At 40.2% G+C, this 21,676-nt stretch overlaps 1 protein-coding gene across 1 annotated transcript in view; it reads left to right on the top strand.

Moving 5' to 3' along the window:
- Nucleotides 1-21,676, top strand: part of ADAMTS12 (ADAM metallopeptidase with thrombospondin type 1 motif 12) — a 170,931-nt gene that overhangs the window by 131,373 nt on the left and 17,882 nt on the right. Inside the window, exons 16-19 of the mRNA XM_086770225.1 lie at nt 857-998; nt 8,928-9,054; nt 15,304-15,514; nt 18,849-19,988. Of these exons, the coding sequence (XP_086626351.1) occupies nt 857-998; nt 8,928-9,054; nt 15,304-15,514; nt 18,849-19,988 (1,620 nt within the window). The remainder of the gene's footprint in view (nt 1-856; nt 999-8,927; nt 9,055-15,303; nt 15,515-18,848; nt 19,989-21,676) is intronic.

The following is a 21,676-nucleotide window of genomic DNA, read 5'->3' as shown; positions in this document are numbered from 1 at the left end:
GATCCATTTAGCATCCACTGAGGTTGCTCCCTTTTGTTTCTTTTCTGTTGCTTTATAGATTCTAACTTAAACATAACCAGCTTCTTTTAATTCTGCAAAAATAGTTTTAAGTTGCCCCCTTGTCCTGCAAATGTATCTTTCTTGAGTTGTTTGCCTATGTATCCGCATTGCAATTAAAGGAAGTATTAGGGATGTGATGGGAGCCACTTTCACACTTCAAAGGTCTGACAAGAAGGCACATCTAATGGGTGCTCAGTCTTCACTGTCAGTAACAAGGTGAAGGAAACAATAGGAGGAAGAGTAGAAGTTCATTTCTGAAGTCTTTGATCCCTTTGACAAAGTTGTTCTTTTCTCCCTCTCATCAGTGGAACAGTAAACTTCTTGCATGGCTCTTCCAGAAACACTGAAAAATAATATTAAAGCAGTATCTGAATAAAGTCTGTAATTTTCTGACCTAATAGTTGTTTTGTAACAGCTATTTCAGAAGGATAGGGATATTATAATTTATTATGATGATAGGCAATAGTTCTTAATTAGCAGCACATTTGGCGGTGCCTTGGATGGGTTTTGCAGTATCCTTTCTTACAGTCAATGGGATACCAATTATGCTGACCCACTTACTCCCACCTGTGCTTGCAAAAGTGCATGGCAAACAACTGTGTCTTACAAAGAGACATGTATGTCACTATCAGCACACAAATGAAAGTTTTGCCCGTGTGCTTTTCTGAACTGGTAGTAGGCTCCAGAATGGACTGCTTTAAACCTTGCTGATTTTTCTGTTTTCACGCTTTGAAAGTTTTGGGCCAGTAGATTATTAAAGTCATAATTAATTAAATGAACCACATTCTTTTTTCAGCTACTTTTTCAAGAAACTAACCCTGGAATCAAGTATGAATACACTGTACGAAAAGAAGAAAATCACGAGAATGAGATTGGAGAGCCAGACTATTTTTGGCAGTATGGAGAGTGGACAGTCTGCAGTGTTACCTGTGGAAGAGGTAATTCCTTGCTTTTTTCTATTACTGTTTGTCTTCATTACTGGCAAATCTCATCTCTAAGTTTTCCAGACAGTGTTCCCAAAGAGGTAAGGTTCTCTAATCTGCATTTGTCGGGAAATCAGATCACATGGTTAGAATAATGTGTTTTGGCTTTAAAATAAAATGTTATTAAATCATTTAAGGCAAACAGGTTTCTATAACACCTGCCCTGCAATTCTCAACCTCTGTGAACCAAAATGAAAAACTACAGTTTTCTTTTCCTCATAATTTGTTGTCAGTATTGTTCACAATAGCCCTGCTTCCCAGCAATACTAATTTATGACTGCTTTTGTTTTCCTACTGAGTCTTTCCCTTAACTACAAAAAATATTCTTCATTTCTGTCCTGCCTTGATAAGCAACAATGCTTTTTGTGCATTTCTCAATAATTATGTTGTTTAAATCAGTCTTGAGAACTTCCATGTCTTTGCCACTCTCAGTTCAATGGCTTGGGAGCAGCTGCAGTTACGTTGTAGTCCTGTGTGGCATATTAAACCAGACAAGCAGAATGATGACCATAAAGTAGGATTTAACAACAAGTCTAGAAGTTTGCCTTTGGTAACACACCAAAAATACTAGCAGGAAACCTCTCTTTAAAGTAGTTAGCAGATCAATGAGATTAAGTTAATTCTTGCAGTAAACCAATGGTAATGATAAAAAGATTGAAAGTTTCTTTACGAAGGTAAAGGTTTTTATCCATCCTTTGCAGGAAGAATTTCAAAAGATGAAAAAAATGTGTGTGAAAGGAAGTCTGCACTTGGGGGGGAAGAGATTGCAACCTTCCATCTGAATTAGTTCCTGAATTTTACTGGACAGAGGAAGGGTGCTGGGGATAGAGTGGGAACTTTGTTCTTTGACTGACTGTGAAAAAAAAATCTACAGAACAGTAGAAGATGAATGTTACAGCCACTGGACAAACGTGAAATAAGGCTTTTCTCTTTCTGATGCTAGAGTATTGTCAATGGTTTTTGATAATTGTTGCTTTCTTTAACTACTTTTCAGATGGAAAGAAAGAGACAAACAAATATTGTAACAAATCCAGTTGGGAGTCTAGAAGCAGTGATGATTACAGGAGTAACAATTTTTTAATCTTTCCTGTCAGGGAAGACAGTAAAATAATGCATTCAAAAGGACATTGTATGCCCTTAATTTTAGAAGATTAAAAGAAGAATTTTGGAAGAATAGTGTAAACTATGCTGTTTCAATAGATTTTTTTATCTATAATGGGGATATTATAGAGAAATTTATACATCCATATATACATATTTATGCAAATAATTGTGTTCTTTCATTTTGGGGGTCTTGTTTGAGAAGAGTCTCTCAGCACAAAACATCATGTGCTTTCTGGTTAGCAGAAAAAAAAGGAAACAACAAAAACCATTTTATTTAAATAGGTACCCAAAACAAGTATTTTGTTTAATTGCATGATGCCTGTTTTAGTTCTGATACCTAGTTGTGAATAGTATTTAGTGTAGCAATTGGCGCAATAACAAAAAGAGGAGGGGCGGGAAGTGTTATTAGACTGTTTAATATGCTTTTTACGTTAGCTGCACTTTTCTCAAAACTGTTTCTTACTAAGTAAATTATAACCCTGTATACTACCTTCTGGCTAAAGAACTGTGTGACTTGGCTTTGATTTCTAACTGCCACACGGATCACTTAAATAGAGGACTGCAGGATATGGGATTTTTTTCAGTTTTTATTTAATAAGCGACTTTCCCTGCTTACTGTCTTTGGGCTCTTAATAAGTATTTCTTGAACTCATTGGCTTTTTCTTTGCATAAGTAGAAATTATATGTTTTAGTCAAGATTTTAGACTTACTGACATGAGCTTGCAGGGGAACCAAGAAGTGTATCACAGTTCAAAAAAGGCACAGAAACCTTTCCAGTTCTCTGCATTCCTTCATGGACAGGAGAAAAAAAAATAGTAGACCCTTTGCTCTCTTTCTGTTGAGGTACATACATTTTAAAATGTAACAGAACAAGTCTGAAGGAGGATGTAATCTGCTAATATATGATGCAGTCAGGGTGTTGGTGCTTACTCCAAACCCAGAAAAAAGGGAAACCCCCAGCACAGAGCTTCAATGCATCGCTTCAACCATGGGAGCTCTGGTATTACAGCCTGTCTGCAGTTTTCTGCAGGTACCCCAGTGCTTAATCTGGTTGTGCTCTGTCTGGGCTGTCTGAATGTGGATCAGCTGTGTGGTTGTCCTATTAGCTTGGCACTGAATCTGAGCTAGCTGGCCCTCCACACTAGTGCAGTTATATAGCAGGTTTATGCCTGGATGATCAGAGCACGAACACATCAGCAGAAATGCCTGGGATTTGCTGCATAAAAAAGAAGAATATAGTATCAGGGAAGTTGTATTTGGAAAATGTTAGCTCTCCATCATTATGGAAATTTGGAAACTCTAAAGTCTTGCTACGTTTAGCAGAGAATGTGGGCATAGTAGTGATTGTTGACCTAGAACCGGAAAGTCTTACACAGTTACGCATTATTATGGCTTGATTCCTCCAAGTTCAGTTCAGGACCAGTAGGCAGAATAAAGGCAGAACTGAATGTTCCCTGTGTTGCTGGATTAAGCAACACCCTTCTCTGATTTCAACTTCCTTCTGGCTTTGAATGATGAGATTGATTTTATCTGAATGTACACTCTGTCGAGATTCAGAATTTATTACCATTGGCAGTAACAGACCTGTTGCGCCAAATCTCAGGCATTTGAAGAGTTTTGAAAGGTTTGTAAGATAAAGTGCATTGAGGTAGGCAAGACCATCTGCTATTGGTGTGCTGCATGACAAGTCTTACTCAAGACAAGCCTACAGGGAGGTCGGTGAGATAAGAAAAGTTGCATTTGTTTGGACTAAAGGTAGTAGTAAAATAACCGTCAAGGAATTTTGTAGTTATCATTTGGCAAATAATAAACCAGTAGTTTTTCAAGATAAAAGGGAGGGCCAAAAAAGGTAAACTGTTGAACTAACTTGGATAGCCACAGCTAGTGGGAGAAACTGATCCTTACCAAGAATTTAGTTCTCTTGGCAAACCTGCACCTGCCTAAATATTCAGCATAGGGCCTCTCATCATGATCAGTCAATATGGTAGCAGTAAATCCAAGGGCAGTTTGGCATTTTGTAGTCGCAGAGATCAGGATAATGCAATCAAATGCCTTCTGGAGACAAGAGAGTGAAGGTGAATAGGGAGGGCTACAGGCATGTGAATGGGCTGGTGCAGGAAAGCCTCATCTGTCCTAAGATAAAAAAATACAGTTTTAGCCCTATGATACAGCTCCTCATCCAAGGGAAATGTACCTGGAACAAGTCCCGATGATGGATAATGTCTCTGTAGAGTGGAGCTCTCCCTTCTCAGAATTAACGCAAGGCAGCTCCCTAAAGATATTTTCTAAAAGATTCGTGGCCTCAAGGTAGCACCATGCCATGCCCTGACTCATATCCTTCCCCAACTCCATTGCAATTGAGAAAGAGAAGATGCAAATGTGCTCATGTTTTGCTTCATTTCTTTCATATGCCCCTGGTTTTTTTTGTAGTCTCAAAGACTGGGTCTGACCAGTCTACAGTAACACCATTTAACAAGGAAAAAAAAGTCTGAAAAATCAGTATTTTCTGTAGCAAACATACCTAATACTGCCTGCAGGGAAAGGAAGAACACATTGTGATACCTGATAGCCATTTGCAATGTAGAAAATAGTTCAGAAATTAGATTGCAATCCATTTCATGGCAAACGAATGCTGAAGGGGATAATTTATAGTCAAAATTATAAGCCTTGCTCTGTCCTCACTGCAGGGCAGTTTGAATCTCTGCCTACTGTTTGCTTTATGCAGAAAGGAATTGCTTTGCAATCAGGATGTGTGCACACTGGACAGCGTCCTGCAAACTGCTGCACCCTCCGGCCAAGAGCCTGTCCCTCCATAACCTACTGTCAAGACAACATGTAAAGTCCTTAAGCTTTTTTATCGGAAGATTAATTTAAATGCCTCACTGAGTCTTTTTCTGTACCAGATACCCATTATTCTTTCTTTAAATAATGGTCAATTAGAAATTACAAGTGTAAATCCTTCATCCTTATCTAAAGGCTTCAATCAAGTTTCTTAGAACTAGCTTTGAGTGGTGTTGACTGGAAGCAAAGTGTGGCACAGCTGCAACTAAGGCAAAATATTAGGCAACTTCGACAGTTTTCTTCTCCAGAGACAGCATAAGTAATTGGCACTTTGCAAAAGGACCTAACTATAAGATTTGTGTGGGGGTTAATTGTTATGTGTCCTCTAAATTTTTCACGACTATTTTCAGGGCTACTTTGCAAAATTACCTCAAGGTGTCTCTGAACTGAAAAGTAGTACTAAACTTGTAGTATTGATTTTAGAAAACAAAGGTTACTGTCTTTTCCTTCATTACTATGAGTCTGAGTTTTAGAAACATCAAGAATATAAAGGTTGTCTACATAACTTGTGCATGCACCAAGTATAATTTATTCATTCAGCTACCAAAGTGAACTTCTTGCAGATAATCTGATTTGATGCACAACTGAGAAAATTTCATGTTCAAATTAGATTCACAATCAAATATGCTTTTTTTGCATACACATTTTTTATGTTTGCTTCATTTCTGTTGTGCTCAGCCTCAGTTATGTCATTCAGCCAACAGATTTCAAAAACCTTCCAAACCTAAATGATTTTAAACTGGCACTTCTCCCCTCCCCCCCGCCCCCATCTGAGTGAGAAAGGGGTACAGAGTGGTAGAAGCAATGTCTGAGCAGATTTAGTGAAATCAAGACCATTCTTTGATCTGACTCTTGTTGTTCTTGGTTTCTTTTTTTTTTTTTCCCAGAAATATTTGTAGGGGTTTTTTTTTTTTCACAGAACTGAGATGGTACACTTCTGTGTAAAGACACATGGATGTGGGAAGGGCTGCTTTAGCTAACTTTAAGTTTTACTTGCAAGTGAGTCTTACAGCGAGGGAGATGGTGAAGTGATGGTAGCGATACCTACAGTGCAATGAGTGCTGAAGTAGGCAGAAAGAAATGGGATGTTCCAACTCCAGAGGAAAAAGCAAGGTCTTTGCAGTGGGATTATGACCACAGGGACTATCTCCTGATTGAAGCATCTTTGTACGTGCAAAACAGTTTCAGTGGACTAGTTAGCACTGAGGGCAGAGAGAAGTAAAAGAGGTGAAGGGAGGAAAACAGCTACCCTCTCAGAGCCCTCTAGAAATAGTATTTAGGTTTTCAGCTTTACTGAATTTTGAAGTATATTTAGAATTTTGAACTTGAGACTTGAATATGATATTACACATTTAAGTTATGTATCTGTGTAAATGTTTGGTAGGGCAGGGTCAGTGTGAGGTGGTTTGTTTTCTACTTTTGCAATGTTTTTCAGTTCAACTTGCTCAAGCTGGAACACTGTTTTTCATTATGTTGTGATATATATACCTACGTATGTATATGTGTATCCGTATATGCATACAGGATTTCTTCCAGCTTTAGAACTGAACTATACACAGTCATGATGTAAAAACTGTGCATTTTTGCCTTCTTTAAATATATACATCCATCCCAGAACTTTCCAGAATTTGAAATTACAGTGGGAGTTCACATAACTTCCACAATAAAAATCGTTTATGTGAATAAATCAGTCTATTGATGCTAGCGATCAGCGAATGTTTTATGAGAAGTACAGCCTCAAAACAAACTTTTTGCAAAGATTTATCATGCTTTGAAAGTGAATTACAGCGGCTGAAATGACACAAAAATTTATCAAAGCAGAAGAGTTCTCTTATTTGCATTTGTAGCAGCAACATATCACGATTTTGAAAGGGGTGGAAATGTATTTCTGTGAACTGTTTTGTTTACAACTAGCAGGAAGATTGCTAACTGTTCCAGTTACATTTTTCATAGCACAAAACAGAGCACTGCTCCTTGGGAGTCCTGCACTGAACCGAAAAGCTTTGTGCTGCTTGAAGTCCTCCAGGGACAGGAGAGAGCCATATGCAGCCTGGCTGCGGTCGTGCAGCTACTTCCACATCATGCACCCTGGAGTTCAGAAGCCTCAGTGAAGGGTATTAATGGGAGCACAGGGCTGCAGTCCCTTAATCCTTCCTTCTAAGTGGAAAATAATCCTTGTTCTAGCTTAGTCATCAAATCCTGTACTGTTGTCAGTAATTGTCTTCTATGTCTCAGTTGCAAGTTTGAAAGTACTCTAAAAGCTGTGGCATTTTCTCACAGTGTCACAGACCTGATGCCTTAAGGTGCTATGAAAATGAGATACAGATTTCCATCTGCTTCTATGGAAAGACCCATGTATGCATAGAAAGTTTTTTTAATTCCTTGTGTAGTGGATGCCTTTTTCAGTAATTTCTGACTGCAACCTCCCCTTCACACATGCAGTCCATGCTCAGTTCTCCCACCAAAAGATATCTCTGTGTCTAGCTTTGGATTTCCTAGTGTTAGAGTTGTTATTCTGGTTTTTCTGTGTTTATTTTTGTAAGTAGATGGTTAGGTTTTGGAAAGGGGAAAAATTTGAATGCTACTGTGAAATTACTTAAAGCATGATAACCATAATGCTAGCATGAAATTTTAGGAAATATGTTTTAATTGCCATGTATGGGGACATTGCTGTACGGAGGAACATAAGTATATGTTGTATAGATAAATATTTTCATATTTCCCAAGTTTTATTATCTATAGATTACTGTTCTTACCTTCCAGATAGTTTCCTACACTAGTTGGTGTGGGATGTGTGGCAAGGAAAAGCTTAGTTCCTAGACGTGCTGCAAAATAGCCTAACGCTTATCCCTGACACCATAGTAACAGTGCAGTTAGGCCCTTTGCTTCCCTAGAGAAGGATAAAAGTCACAGAGATACAGTAACCTACCACCTGCATATTAATTACTGTGAATTAATAGCATGGTTAATTTAACAAGAATTAATAAACAAGGTTTCTTCAGTCTTTTTAGTCCTTTGGATTTGTTTAAGTCTAATGCCACTATTTTAATGCCTCTATATCAGTACAGCTATAACTTTTCAAATTATAATATTGCAGTACTTTTTTCACACTGGCTTTGCAGCAAAGGACCTACCTCAAATTATTGCAGAACTGTATGGAAGGCAGGCCTCTGGAAACTGTCTTGTTTTTTGATTCGCATTAGGGTAATGCAGTGTTTTGGTTCATATTTCTTCCTTTTAAATGCATGGGAGGTTTTTTTTAAGTGGAACTGGTAGGAAATAACCCAAATTGTATGTATGGGATTTCTCTGTTTTTCTCATCATTACTGTGCTTTGCCTTTTTTGATGAGTGCTGTGTATTAGTTATTTAGAAAATAGAAGAATTTCTCTCTTCTATTATGGCATCATCATTTTCAGTCAAGATTTGTACCCAAACTTCTTAAAAGTGGAATTCCTCATTAATGGCTACAAGGTTATAGTTTTGCTGGTACAATCCAGTTTGTATTCTGCTTAAACAGCCTTCCCAGAAATACAGAGAAAAGATCAGGAAAAATACCCTTGCTGTGAATAGCCTGATGCCACTATGATGCCTCTTGCGAGTAATCCAAGAACTATTCATAGCCTTTAAACCTGCTTCAGGGCCTGCAGGAGCACTGTCTGAGGCTGACAACTAAATTGAGATGAGGGAAAGTGTTTTCTAGTATGTTGCTTGAGCTGTCTGCTTCAAAAGAGGTTTGCTTAACACCTTTTCAGCTTGGTTAATGGATGCTCACACCCGACTTAGCCCAGACATTCAGCAGAACTAACTTTCACAGCTGTTACTCTGTTCTGGGATGTGGAGTATGACCAGTGGGTACTCCCTATGCTAGAAAATTTCTACAGCTCATCCCCAATCTGCATGGATTACTGGGAAGTGTTTTGTGTGTCTTTCTCTCACAGGGGTGCGGCGCCAGATTGCCCACTGCATGCGGAAGGGAAGTGGAGCGATCAAAAACTCCTTCTGCGACCCAGCAACACAGCCGAACGGGCGACAAAAAAAGTGCTATGAAAAGGACTGTCCGCCCAGGTAATGAGTACTGTGAAGGCTCTGGTAATCCTAAATAGCGGCCTTATTCAAAGGAAGATACTAATTCTAGTACTAGATTAGTGTGGCATCTACAGCCAGCCAAAGTGAGAGCTCCCAAGCATTTCAGAGCAAGGTGGCAGAAACCCAGTAATGGACAGATTAGGAATGAGCTGCCCTAAGAAGTTTCCAATGAAAGTTAATGAGCAGTCTGTGCTGGGAATGGCAGAAATTGCTCTCTCATCTGTATAGATACTCTTTTTGTTCCGTTTAGGTGCAGGTGTGCCTGAAAACTGTAAAAAATATTATTTATTTTAAAAATCCTATTCCCATCTTAGCTCAAGTGATAATGTATTACTGTGTGTTCCAAAAACCAACTTGCAGAGAGGTTTTTTAAGCCTTTTGATGCTGTTTTTCAGTATTTTTGATACTCTTTTGTCCTTTTTGTGAGGGAGGATGAGTAGAAATGCCCACTTCTATAACTCTAATTATTATACCTTCTTTATAATACTTATTATTTGGCATCTTTTTATTATGTCCCTTCTTAGTTTTTCGTGTCAGCGAAGTGCACCTTTCTTCGTTCTGTAATCACATGGGAATAATTTTTTCCGTTCTCATATCTTTATTTTATTTTGTCTTCGTCTCTGTTTTTTCTGTTCTACAATTTTAGTGAGTAGCGTAAGGAAGACTAACCACAGCAAACATTCCAGGAGACAGCAGAACTGTGGGCTTGTAAAATAGGCATGAATTTGCTGGAAGAGATCAATGTTGGGTTTAGTTTCATGCTTTAGGTACTGGAATGTCTTGCTTTTGTCTTTCAGTGTCTTCAGATACTGTTTATCATGTTGTTCACGATGGTATACCAGTCTTTCCCTAGTAATTCTGGTTAAATCAGAATCAAATCAAAGCCATTACAATGATTTCCTTAAAGTGTATCAGGTTACACTTGTCAGCAGTTACTTCGATGTAAAAAATTCTGCATGGCTGTTGGTTTTATTATGTTTATATATGTTTACCAGTACCCTCACAACAGTATACGATACTTCCTCTGGGAATTACATCTTTGCACTTACCGCCTCTGTAAATGACTGTTAAAAGCATAAACTAACAGCACTTCATAATTCTTTGTAGATTGCTAGGAAATCAATTGACAGTAGATCAAACTTGCTAACTATCTGACTAGTTAAGAGCTGAGGCTACCCACATACATGGGGGTGTTTTTTATTTACAGCGCATATAAACTGTGCTATTTATTCCAAAGTTCCAAGTGAGTTCAATTTATCCCATTTGTTCGAAGTGACTGCATTATTCAGATCTGCCCTTGAAAGTGAGGGAGCAGAATTTGTCCCTTGTTGGGCAGGTTGTAGAATTATATGATGTGTGAACCAAGCTCTTCTGTAGGCCAGGCAGAAAAGGTCTCATATGCTGCCAGCCTGAGTGATGCATCTCAAGCTCATTCCGCGCTGCAGAGGAAAGCACAGTAGTTATCCTTCTGAGGAGAGCAAAATACTGACAAAATGCAGTGCAGGAAATCTATATGTATTTAGTTCTAGAGTCATGTTGTGTATTTATTTTTCTCTTAATAAAGTCACAGAAGAGTGACTGTGGTAGTTTGGCCAAAGGTCTGAGTCCTTGTTCTGGCTATCAGCAGGGCCTACATGCCTAAGGAAGAGTAAAGACAAGGCAAGCATAAATTATATCTCTTTGTAATACTCTTCTGACTTCCAACTGGTTTTAATTCAAGGCATTTGCAGAGGCTTTTATGGCTTTTCTAATCAGTAACCTGCAATGGACCTCTTTTCCAAGAGCTTGTCCAGCCTCCCTCTGCAACCTTGTAAAACTTCTATCATTCACAACTTCCTCTGCAAGAGGTTCCACAGCTTTAACACCTACTGTGTGAACCACCACCTCATTTTAATTATTTTGAACCTATCTCTCACTAGCTTCTTTAGATGTCCCTGAGTTCTTCTGTTGGAAGAGGTGGCAGTGAGGAATGAATTCTTATCCACTCTTCCCAAGCCCTTCATTTTGTAGATCTGGTCTCTGTTCCAGGCTGTAGTCCCCGCATGGGATGTAGTTGGTATTTACTTTCTGTGGCTTTTGTGTCACCTCTAATCCAGACAGATGGTTACACATCTTCATCTGAAATGCAGGACAGCGCTTAGTACAGTGTGTAGGTTTGTTGGTTCTAACGAAAATCTGAATGTTGGATGAAGGTGTGACTGTCCCACACGCCATTATATAGGATAACTCAGAGTTCGTGTGAAGCTGCTGAAGACCAGGTGTTCCATAGAGAGGTTCTAGAGTTGAGGATGGTGTCATTAAACACAACACTGCAGAGGACCTTTGGTTAGTGCTGCAGCCGTGGGACTGAAACTGTTAGATGATCTCGCGCTTACCAACAGCAAACCAGTATCTTTATAGGAACATGCTATCTAAAACAAGAAGGATGTTCTCTTGCATAACTCTCCCTCCTGTGATCTGCTGAATCCCACTGATGGAAAACATGCTACCATGAAACTTGCTACTAGACCACTAAATCAGAATTAGATAATGTATCAAATAGTAGCTACACGCAAAGAATAACATTACTATAATGTTTGTGACTCTCACAAACCAGATCTTATCTCATTAATCCATTTCAGGAAGTTAATTATAAACCATTTCAATGACAAGCTTCTCGAAGCCCAAATCTTAACATTCCTGTTAGTTAGCTGATTTGGTCTACATTTGTTTTCTCCACATTTTCTACTAAAAGAGCCTGGAGCAAAGCAAATAAAATATTTTAAAAGTTGCAATGCATGTATGCCACATGTTAACTCAGAACAAAATAAAGATGGCTGAACAGCTGAAAGTTAAAATGTTATACAACCACTCATGTAAAACTTAAGTGGTACTGCTTAGCAAGGGTGCCACTAGACTGTAGCATAAATGCATGCTTTTTTCCAGATTGTGCTATGGAATACGACTTTATTTTATGTGTTTCTTTGGTAGGCAGGTATTTAGCTCCATAAATGTTAATGATAAAAACCAATAGATAATACTTGAAGAAAAAGAGTGAGATTTTAACTACTTACAGTGTTGAGAACAAAAAAAAAATTGCTCTCCCCTGTAAAGAAAATTGCCTGGAGCCTTTTTAACCTGACTACCAACTTGAACAGAGTAACCATTACTAGGTTATTTTAGAAGTACTTGGGATCTGCTGCTTTTTAGCTGCTGCTGCTGTATTATCCTGCTTCCAGACTGCTTAGTAGACTCCAACAGCGTAGTAAGAATAGGAAATCTTGTTTCTATTACAATACACAGAGTGAAAGTCTATTCCCTTTCGGTATCTGCTGTGCCTGATGCTGTACAAATGCATAGTGGAAAACAGTCTTTCTTTAGGTGTGACACAATATGGTGGGAGCCCCTTAGGCATGAATATCGCAAACTTTGGTTCCAAAATTCTGTGCTACTACTTTTTCAACAGGATCCACACCTCATTCAGCACTCATTATCTAGGTATAGATGAGGATTGTATAATGCGCAGGGCTGTTGGGCTCCTTCTTAATTGTTACAGACCTTGGAAACTCAGCGTGGGAGGAAAAGAGATAGGTCTCATTTAAGACAGCTGAATACCATCTGAGAGAATCAGATTTTCTCCCTACCTCTGTCCCAGGGTGGATTGCAGAAGAACTGAGCACTCACAGCTGCATCTGAAAACTAACTGAGGTTACGCTTTTGCGATACAGACTGCTCTCTAGTTTGACAGCCTCAGGAAAATTAGTGCTCACACAAATTAATTACCAAAATAATGCATTTTGCTTGTTTGTTACCGCAGTCTTTCTGTGCCATGCCTGCCTGCTGAGATAAGACAATCCTGTCACTTTGCAGGGACCAGGTGATGCATTAATATTTAGGAAGCACTCAGTTGCTGTAGTGGTAAATCCCATCGGAAACCAGAGGTAGGAACAAGCACTGGATGGTGAATCCCCTCAGGCTTGTTTCCATCAACTTGTCCCAGTCTCTCACCACAATCAGCACAGCTACCTACTCATTTTCTTCCCTTTATCCTTTTTTTTGTGCTAAGCATCTCATTATTTGTGGTCTAAAGAAAGCTTTTTTTATAACTTGCCCAAAGCTGAATCTGTCTGGCAGTGCCCTCTACTCTTTAGCCTACAACTGGGAAGATCCGACGGCTTGGTCATTTCAGCTTAGAAGTTACATATTTGGATCTCAAATTGCTGTGTTAATTCTGAATGTGTGCTCAGCAGTAATCTCCAGTTTTGGTTATGCCTCTGCAGTGTGAGAAGACAGCAGAAGCTCCAAGATAAAGTTTGGCAAAGTAGTCACTTGGGTGCTGCTCCCTTCTATGTAGTCCAGGGCCTGCTCTGGGACATCCTGTACCAGAACAGACAAATGGATCGTAGGTGTTCTGCCGTCCTTGCTTTGCCTTTCTTCCCTTTTGGCTGAGATGCTGCAGTTCAGAAGTCCTCAGTAGGGACCGTGAAGGGACAAGAGTGCATGTGCTTCCTTGTTAAGTTTCTCGTGCTTGAGTGTTTAAGGCATGTACATGTGCCCTAGAATGGACATAGGAAAATGCACTGTCAAAAACTCCAGTTACTGATAAGACTAAACCTCTAGTCAGAGCAAATTTTTTGAAATGTGTGTGGTAGACAAGATGCTGGGCAATTAACTACTTCACTCACCAGTGCCATCTGTTACCTGCGCTGAATGAGGAAGAGGTCTGTAGAAGAAGTTACATGACTAAATGTAATTTAAGATTGACCATGAAGGTGCAAGAGGATAAAATCTTGTTTCTGGGGTTTCCTGAATTTGAAGCACCTTATTTCCTTCCATGACTTTTAAAAAATGTTTTGCATGCAATAGTTAACCACGCACCATTACTGCTGATCAAGATAGGTTCTGTAGTAAACTCTGATAATTTATTGCTAGGAGTTTGGTATTTAAATCTGCAAATTGCTGAACCCTGAGTCAGAGCCATTTGAAAACAATGATGGAGGGGGTGTCAGCTTAGTATGTCTGTAGCTTGAAATATGTGATCTAGTTTCATTAAAATTAATAGGGCAATTCACATACTTCAAGTTGCATTTGTGCCGAAGTGTCAGTAATTTACAAAATACTCGGCATGATAAAATTGGAAAGAAGATGCAAGAGATGAAAACAACCCTGAAATGTCTTGATTCAGATTGCGATAATATACTTTTCTCTTTTTTATTGCTGTGTTCCACTGAGGTGTGCTCACTTTTTCTCTTCACCCACTTGTTAGTTTTCCTTTGTTGTTCACAGAAGCCTAAAAGAGCAAGAAACAATCCAAAGAAGGGCAGAAGGAGAAAAATAATTTATTCTTCTATTATAGCAATGACCAGAGGCCTCACACAGAGTTGTGGTGGCAATGGGCTGCATTCAAGAACAGGTAGCAAAACAGTCTGTGCCCCAGAAGGCTTTTCATAACTAAAGAGAAGGAAGATAGGTGTAGGTACCCCAGAGAAAACCAGATGGTTGCACAAATGAGGTGTGTGCATAGCTTGATAGCTCTGAGTCTTTTTTTCTTTTTTTTTTAATTATTAGGAATAGGTATCAGTATCTTCCACATCAGTGACAGCTCATTTGCAACTGAAGAATAAATTAATCAGGAAACAAAGAACGAACATGGAAACTACAGAGGAAAGGGGAAGGGGATTGTCCACAAACTGAAGAAGTAAGATGATAGACAAAAGGCAGTAAGAAGATAGACAAAGCGAGGAGCAAAAACTGTTACAAATCTGGATGTTGAACACAGAGCCAGTAGGAGCACTTGTGTAGTACTGGCTGCATAGAAATGTGTGACAGGACCTTCTCCACCTCTGTGCTGTCATTTCGTACCCTCCAGTGATTCTCATCTCTTATCTTTCTGTATTGAGGCAGCAATAAGTAGATAAACAATAGAGCAGAGTAAATAGATTGCTAAACTTGCTAGCCGTTCCTTGAATTTGGGTTTGAAAGACGATCTACTCAGTAGATCCTTACACATTGTAGAAACATAATACTCAGTGCCTACTGCTGTCTGGGAATCAGCATCTTTCAGTGACTGGCTGGTACTGGAGCACAGGACAGAAGGAAGAGCATGAGTGATCTGGACTTAATAGGAAAACCCTATATCCGAACTCAGAATTTAAATTACTGGCTCTTTTTCACACAGTCTCTGACCTTTTCCTTAATGTGCTTGTGGTGGATTGTTTTCTGATGTTTTTTTACCCCCCTGGTTTTCAGATGGTGGGCAGGAGAATGGCAGAAGTGTTCAACCACGTGTGGCCCAACAGGCCAGAAGAAGCGAACCGTACTTTGCATCCAGACAGTGGGATCTGATGAGCAGGCACTAGCTGTCACAGAGTGCCAGCACCTGCTTAAACCAAAGACCCATCTGTCGTGCAACAGAGATGTCTTGTGTCCATCTGACTGGACAGTGACCAACTGGACTGAGGTAGATTCATGTCAACTGTAACACTGAACATGTCTTTCAAAATGACCTATTATAGTCAACAGAGAGGACCAATGACCTGCTTTTTTGCCTTTTTTAATTTTTTTTTTTTTTTGTTAACATATCTTCACAAATGCTTTGTGCAGAAGAAAAAGAGCTGCCCTGCTTGCTGAAGACCTCATGCAAGTGTTGCATGTTAACTGTTTCTGGGGCTTTGGCTTGCTGAGCTTTTGAGACTGTAGAACAGAGCACGCTTGCATGCTAAAAATGTGTGTAATACTCATTACTGCTGTGGGCCAGATGGGAGGAAGCTCTTTGTCATTTCTATAGGCCTACAAAGAACCATTTTTGCATTCTTTGCATTCATATCTCTTACATTCATAGCGCTGCTGCTTTTGCTGCAGCATGCAACCTTTTTACTTTTGTTATTAACCTGAAGCCCTAAACAACATTAGAATACCTGTGTATCCTTCAAGAGTTAATTAAATATTGTGCAGTTATTTTGGTAGCAGTTGATGAACTTCAGAATGTGAGGTCATCAAAATGATGACTACAGTATAATAAATTTGTTTAAATATACTGCAACATATTCTGCTGTGTTTGCTAGCTTTTGTAGGGAGCACTCCTTTCATATGCTTTGTGATAGCTTTTAATCTTTGGAAGGACCTCACGCTTCTTAGCTTTCTTTAGATTAGGATGCTGGTATCTACAGGCGTTGCACAACTTCACTTTCTGTTGGGCAACCCGCATCGTGGGATGCATCAAACACAGCACAACCAGCCGGTCACAAGAGGTGATTGTCCCGCTGTGTTCAGCGTTGGTGCGGTGTCACCTTGAGGACTGTGTGCAGTTCTGGGCCCCACAATTTAAGAAGGATGTGAAAGGACTTGGATGTGTCCGGAGGAGGGCAACAAAGCTGGGGAAAGGGCTGGAAGGAACAGGCTGGTCCTCTGAGGAGCAGCTGAGGACTCTGGGCTTGTTTAGTTTGGAGAGAAGGAGGCTGAGGGGTGACCTCATTGCTCTCTACAGCTTCCTGAGGAGGGGAGGTGGAGAGGGAGGTGCCGAGCTCTTCTCCCTGGGATCCAGTGACAGAACACATGGGAACGGTTCAAAGCTGTACCAGGAGAGGTTTAGACTGGACATTAGGAAGCGTTTATTTACTGAGAGGGTGGTCAAACACTGGCACAGGCTTCTTGGAGAGGTGGTTGATGCCCCAAGCCTGTCAAGTGTTTCAGAGGCATTTGGACCATGCCCTTAACAACATGCTTTAACTTTTGCTTAGCCCTGAAATGGTCAGGCAGTTGGACTAGATTATCATTGTAGGTCATTTCCAGTGGAAGTATTCTGTTCTGTTGTATTCTGTTTTGTTTCCTTTTTGAAAACTCCTCTTGTCTTTAACTCTTTTTTTTTAAACCAATCTCACTATTTTATTTAAGAGCAGATTCACATAATGAACTAAGAGAATTTTGTGACAGTATTAATTCAGTTTATGCTGCTCACAGGCCATCATAACTAAATGCTAATTGTTCTGTGAATTGAGTAGCCACGATGTTTTAACTGCCTGTGAAAAAATAGACTGGGATTACATGGCTAGCAGTACAATTCTATAGAAATAGGGTGCTGTTACAGAATACAGGCAGTGCTTGTGTGTCATTAGATTGTATTTGCAAGTTACTGACAAAATTAAATTTCTAGAAATTGAGGTAGGAGTGTAGGACAGGCTATTTCTCCTGCAGAAATGACAGGATTGTCAGGAGACTTTAACTGCAGAGTGTTCTTTATTGATCAGTGTAAGGGAGAGATTTTACACAGGCAACAACTTCCTTTTGCTCTGAACTTACCTGGCTATTAGAAAATCATTCTGTATCTTATAAACTGAATGTACTTAATTAGGCAGATAATGAGGACAGCGTGTTGTAGCCATTCTGAAATCTCTTTTTAGTACACAGCTGTAATCTAAAGCAGAGATTTTCAAAGCTAATTCTGGAAGTCAGCTATTACCCCAAAAAGTTAATGAGGTTAGATGTTCCTTTTAACTCACACAGATGTTATGTAAGTCATCCAAGTGGCAAAGTCTGACAAAATAAGTATGTTGTATTTCTGTGTAAGCAACGACATACTGTTAGTAGTTGCTGTCTTTCTCAGCAAGGAAAATCCTTTACTGAATAACTTCAGAGGTCAAATTGCAGCTGATGTAACCTTGCATAGCTCTGAGTACTTTAAACGTACTATACAGCTGGGAGTGCAAGGAGTACTGAGAGAGTAGCTAAAGAACTAACCTACTCTGAGGTTACTCTGCTTTTCTCCCTGCTCCTGTCACTGCAAAGCTAATGATATTTTACATATTAACAACAGTGAGCACCTAGTAACGTAAGGTTGCTCATGTTTCTTCTGCCCCATGACCGAGACTACCTGTAAAAAGGGTTAGATATTCCAGGGATTTTAAAGTGCTGGCAATAGGAGTGTTCATCACTTCATGTCACACCTGGCTTAAGTCAGCTGAATTAGCTGGTCAGGCTCCCTCACATTCTAGGAAGGCGTCTCCCAGTAGGTTGTATGTAACATCTCCATTCATACACAGCCAGTCAATCCAGCCTTAGCACCTCAAACCAGAGAAATGTGTTGAAATTTCAGAAAGCCCTCAGTGGAGGAACAGTTGCTGAAGGCATGGCTGTGCTTGTGGGGCTGAGGATGAAAAACATCACAGAAAAACTGAGTCTTCTTAGCTTCCAGCACCCTTTGTACACAATGGTGCTTGCATTTAAATAGAAGCCAGATAGAGATAGGTTTATTATTTTCAGAAGTCTGTAATTTTGGAGATACATGCTAGCAGCTCTGGCACCATGTGGTGGTTGCACTAAGACTGAATGAAAAATCAGTTTCATAAAGTCAACAAAGATCTGTGAGCTGCGTGGATGATCAGAGCTGGTTCATGGCACTGCGAGTAGCCAGCACTGAGGCAGTCAGATACGGTTTTGCTGGCAGGTTTTCAGTCTGTTTTTTTATAATCCTAGTGGAAAAGGTATTGGCTAAACAACTTTTGTGATTCAACTGAAGAAATCAGATTCTGTCATTATTTTCATATTTTGTCTTTATCATTTAGTCTTTTTTAACTCCTGTTTTCCCAAGGTGACATTTACTGTTCTAAAAACTTGGAAAGAGCTTCATGGTAGCAGAACATCACTAGAATGAAAGTCTTGTTCCTCAGGAGAAGTTTTGTTGTAGATTGTTTATAATGATGCTTCTTTAATATAAACAGGTGCCATTTGATACTTTTTTTTTTGATACGTGCAGCAGAATGAAGAGGGGAGATACATTAAATCTCTTTCTTTTGCAGTGCACGGTTACATGTGGTGGTGGAATAAGGACTCGTAGCGTCACTTGTGCCAAAAATAATGATGAGCCATGTGATACTTCCAAGAGACCAAACTCTAAGGCCCTATGTGGTCTCCAGCAGTGTCCTTCTGCTGGAAGATTTCCAATACCCCCACTGGCACCCAGAAGAGGAAAGATCATAATCAGAAAAACAACTACTAATCCCAAACGGAGTCCTCCTCACAGAATACCCATACCAAGCCCAAGTTCCCATACAACAACAAACATACCCAAGCCTGAAAATGTAACTCCTTGTTTGCCTACATCCTCTGATTTAGGTAATTTCTCAGAAAAAGAAGGAACGGCCAACAAAACATCACAAAATAATTTCACTGGACCGAGTGATGTTTACAATTACCAAGTTGCTTCTACTGAAAGTAGTTCACACCAAAATACTACTTCATGGCCTTTTCATAGTAGTTTAAGTACAGAAATTATAAGGCATGCTGAAAATATTTCTGAAAGTGAGCTAGTTTCTACTGTGGAGAGTGAGGTGCAAAGAAGTGAGAACACTCCTATCTTGTCTTTTACCAGTAGTCCAGAAATAACTTCCAGCTATGATTACTTAACTGAAGAATCTGACGACATTGATGGGTCAGTTGGAGGCAGTGAGAAGCCAATCAATCTCCTTTGTAGTACGGAACACAATCCTGAAGTCAGAACCAGGAGCACAACCATACATACTGGCTCTCCTGTCCTTCAAAATGAGAGCCTGACTTCTCAGCCTCCCCCAGCATCTCATCACCTAGACCCTTCTACGCTCCTTCCTGTTAGCAGAGCATCACAAGGGCTGGCATTTCCAACAACAGCAAACTATATCAGTCTGCAAGTTGATGTGCCTGTTGCCGAAGTAACTACTCCACAAGCAGTAATGCCCACAGTGTTTGGTCATGTACCAAGAGACCAGACTGACGATAGAAGAGAAAGGAAGCTACCTGACACCATGACTTCCAGCACACAGTCTTCAACTCTCAAGCATGCTCTCAGGAACCAAAGTGCAACATCTGAGGGTGTTTTAATGAATGTCACTGAAAAGAGCCACCTAATCACATCCAGCAGTTTGCCTGGTGATGTCTACTGGGTAGTAGGAAACTGGAGTGAGGTAAGTTACTTTTAACTCATAAGAAGTGGAGAGTACACACAGCTGTCTGAACCACTGCTGATGAAATAAAGCTTCTTAGTTTGTCGTGATTATCCAAAATTAGTATCATGCATTCAAATGAATGTATTTTATGTTTTTGTCACACAAAAAAATTGGTACCTTGGAATATCGAATATTAGATTGCTTACACAGAATGTGTCTGTATTTATGGATTCTTTAAAACTGTACATAACTGAACAGTGACATTTTAAGGGACCAGCTGTTATCAACAGAATGTTCTCAAGTCCATGGGGCCTGATGGGATTAATCTCAGAGTACTGAAGGACCTAGCAGATGTTATGAAAGAACACCCCTCGCTCATCTACCAAAGGTCTTGGGCATCTGGGGAGGTCCCCACTGACTGGAAGCTAGCCAGTGTTATTCTAATTTACAAGGATGTGAGGGAAGACCCAGGAAGCTACAGCCCTGTTAGTCTAACCTCTGATCCTGGAAAAATTATGGAGAAGATCATACTGGCTGCTACTGAGAGGTATTTAAAGAACAATGCCATCATTGGGCACAGTCAGCTTGGTTTCATAAAGGGAAAGGTCTGTTTAACTACTGTGATATCCTTCTGTAATAAAGTCACCTGTCTAATGGATGAAGGGAAGGTGGTGGATGTAGTTTTTCTAGATTTTAGTAAGGCTTTTGATACTGTCCCTCACAGCATCCTTCTGGACAGGTTCTCTAGCTGTGAGGTGAGCAGGTACACAGTGCACTGAGTGAAGAACTGGCTGAATGGCAGGGCTGCAAGGGCTGTAGTGAATGGGGCTACATCTGGCTGGCAAGTGGTCACCAGCGTGGCATTCCTCAGAGATCAACTCTAGGTCCAGTTCTGTTCGATACTGTTGTGAATGTTCTGTTGCAGGAGTTGAATGCACCATTAGGAAGTTTGCTGATAATACCAAACTGGGAGGTGCTGTTGACTCTCTTGAGGCCTTGCAGAGGGGATCTGCAGAGGGATCTTCATAGATTGGAGCATTATGCTATATGATTAATGGGATAAAATTTTAAAAGTCGAAATGCCAAAATTATGCATCTGGGACAGAGTGATACCAAGCACAAGTATAAACTGGGAGAGGAGTGGCTGGAGAGCAGCCCTGCAGCAAGGGATCTGGGGATGCTGGTTGGCAGCAGGCTCAATAGAAGCTCAGTGTGACCTGGTAGACAAGAGGACAACCTGCATCCTCAGGTGCATCAAACACAGCACAACCAGCCGGTCACAAGAGGTGATCATCCCACTGTGTGCAGCGTTGGTGCGGTGTCACCTTGAGGGCCTCACAATTTAAGAAGGATGTGAAGGGACTTGAATGTGTCCACAGGAAGGCAACAAAGCTGGGGAATTGGCTGAAAGGAACAGGCTGATCCTCTGAGGAGCAGCTGAGGACTCTGGGCTTGTCTAGTTTGGAGAGAAGGAGGCTGAGGGGTGACCTCATTGCTCTCTACAGCTTCCTGAGGAGGGGAGGTGGAGAGGGAGGTGCCGAGCTCTTCTCCCTGGGATCCAGTGACAGAAAATGTGGAAATGGTTCAAAGCTGTGCCGGGGAGGTTTAGACTGGACATTAGGAAGCATTTATTTACTGAGAGGGTGGTCAAACACTGGCACAGGCTTCTTGGAGAGGTGGTTGATGCCCCAAGCCTGTCAAGTGTT

This window comes from Chlamydotis macqueenii, chromosome Z (genome assembly GCF_036417535.1).
Source record: "Chlamydotis macqueenii isolate bChlMac1 chromosome Z, bChlMac1.mat, whole genome shotgun sequence".
NCBI lineage: Eukaryota > Metazoa > Chordata > Aves > Otidiformes > Otididae > Chlamydotis > Chlamydotis macqueenii.
The sequence above is the reverse complement of the archived record's forward strand: the minus strand, read 5'-3'. Positions and strand labels throughout refer to the sequence as shown.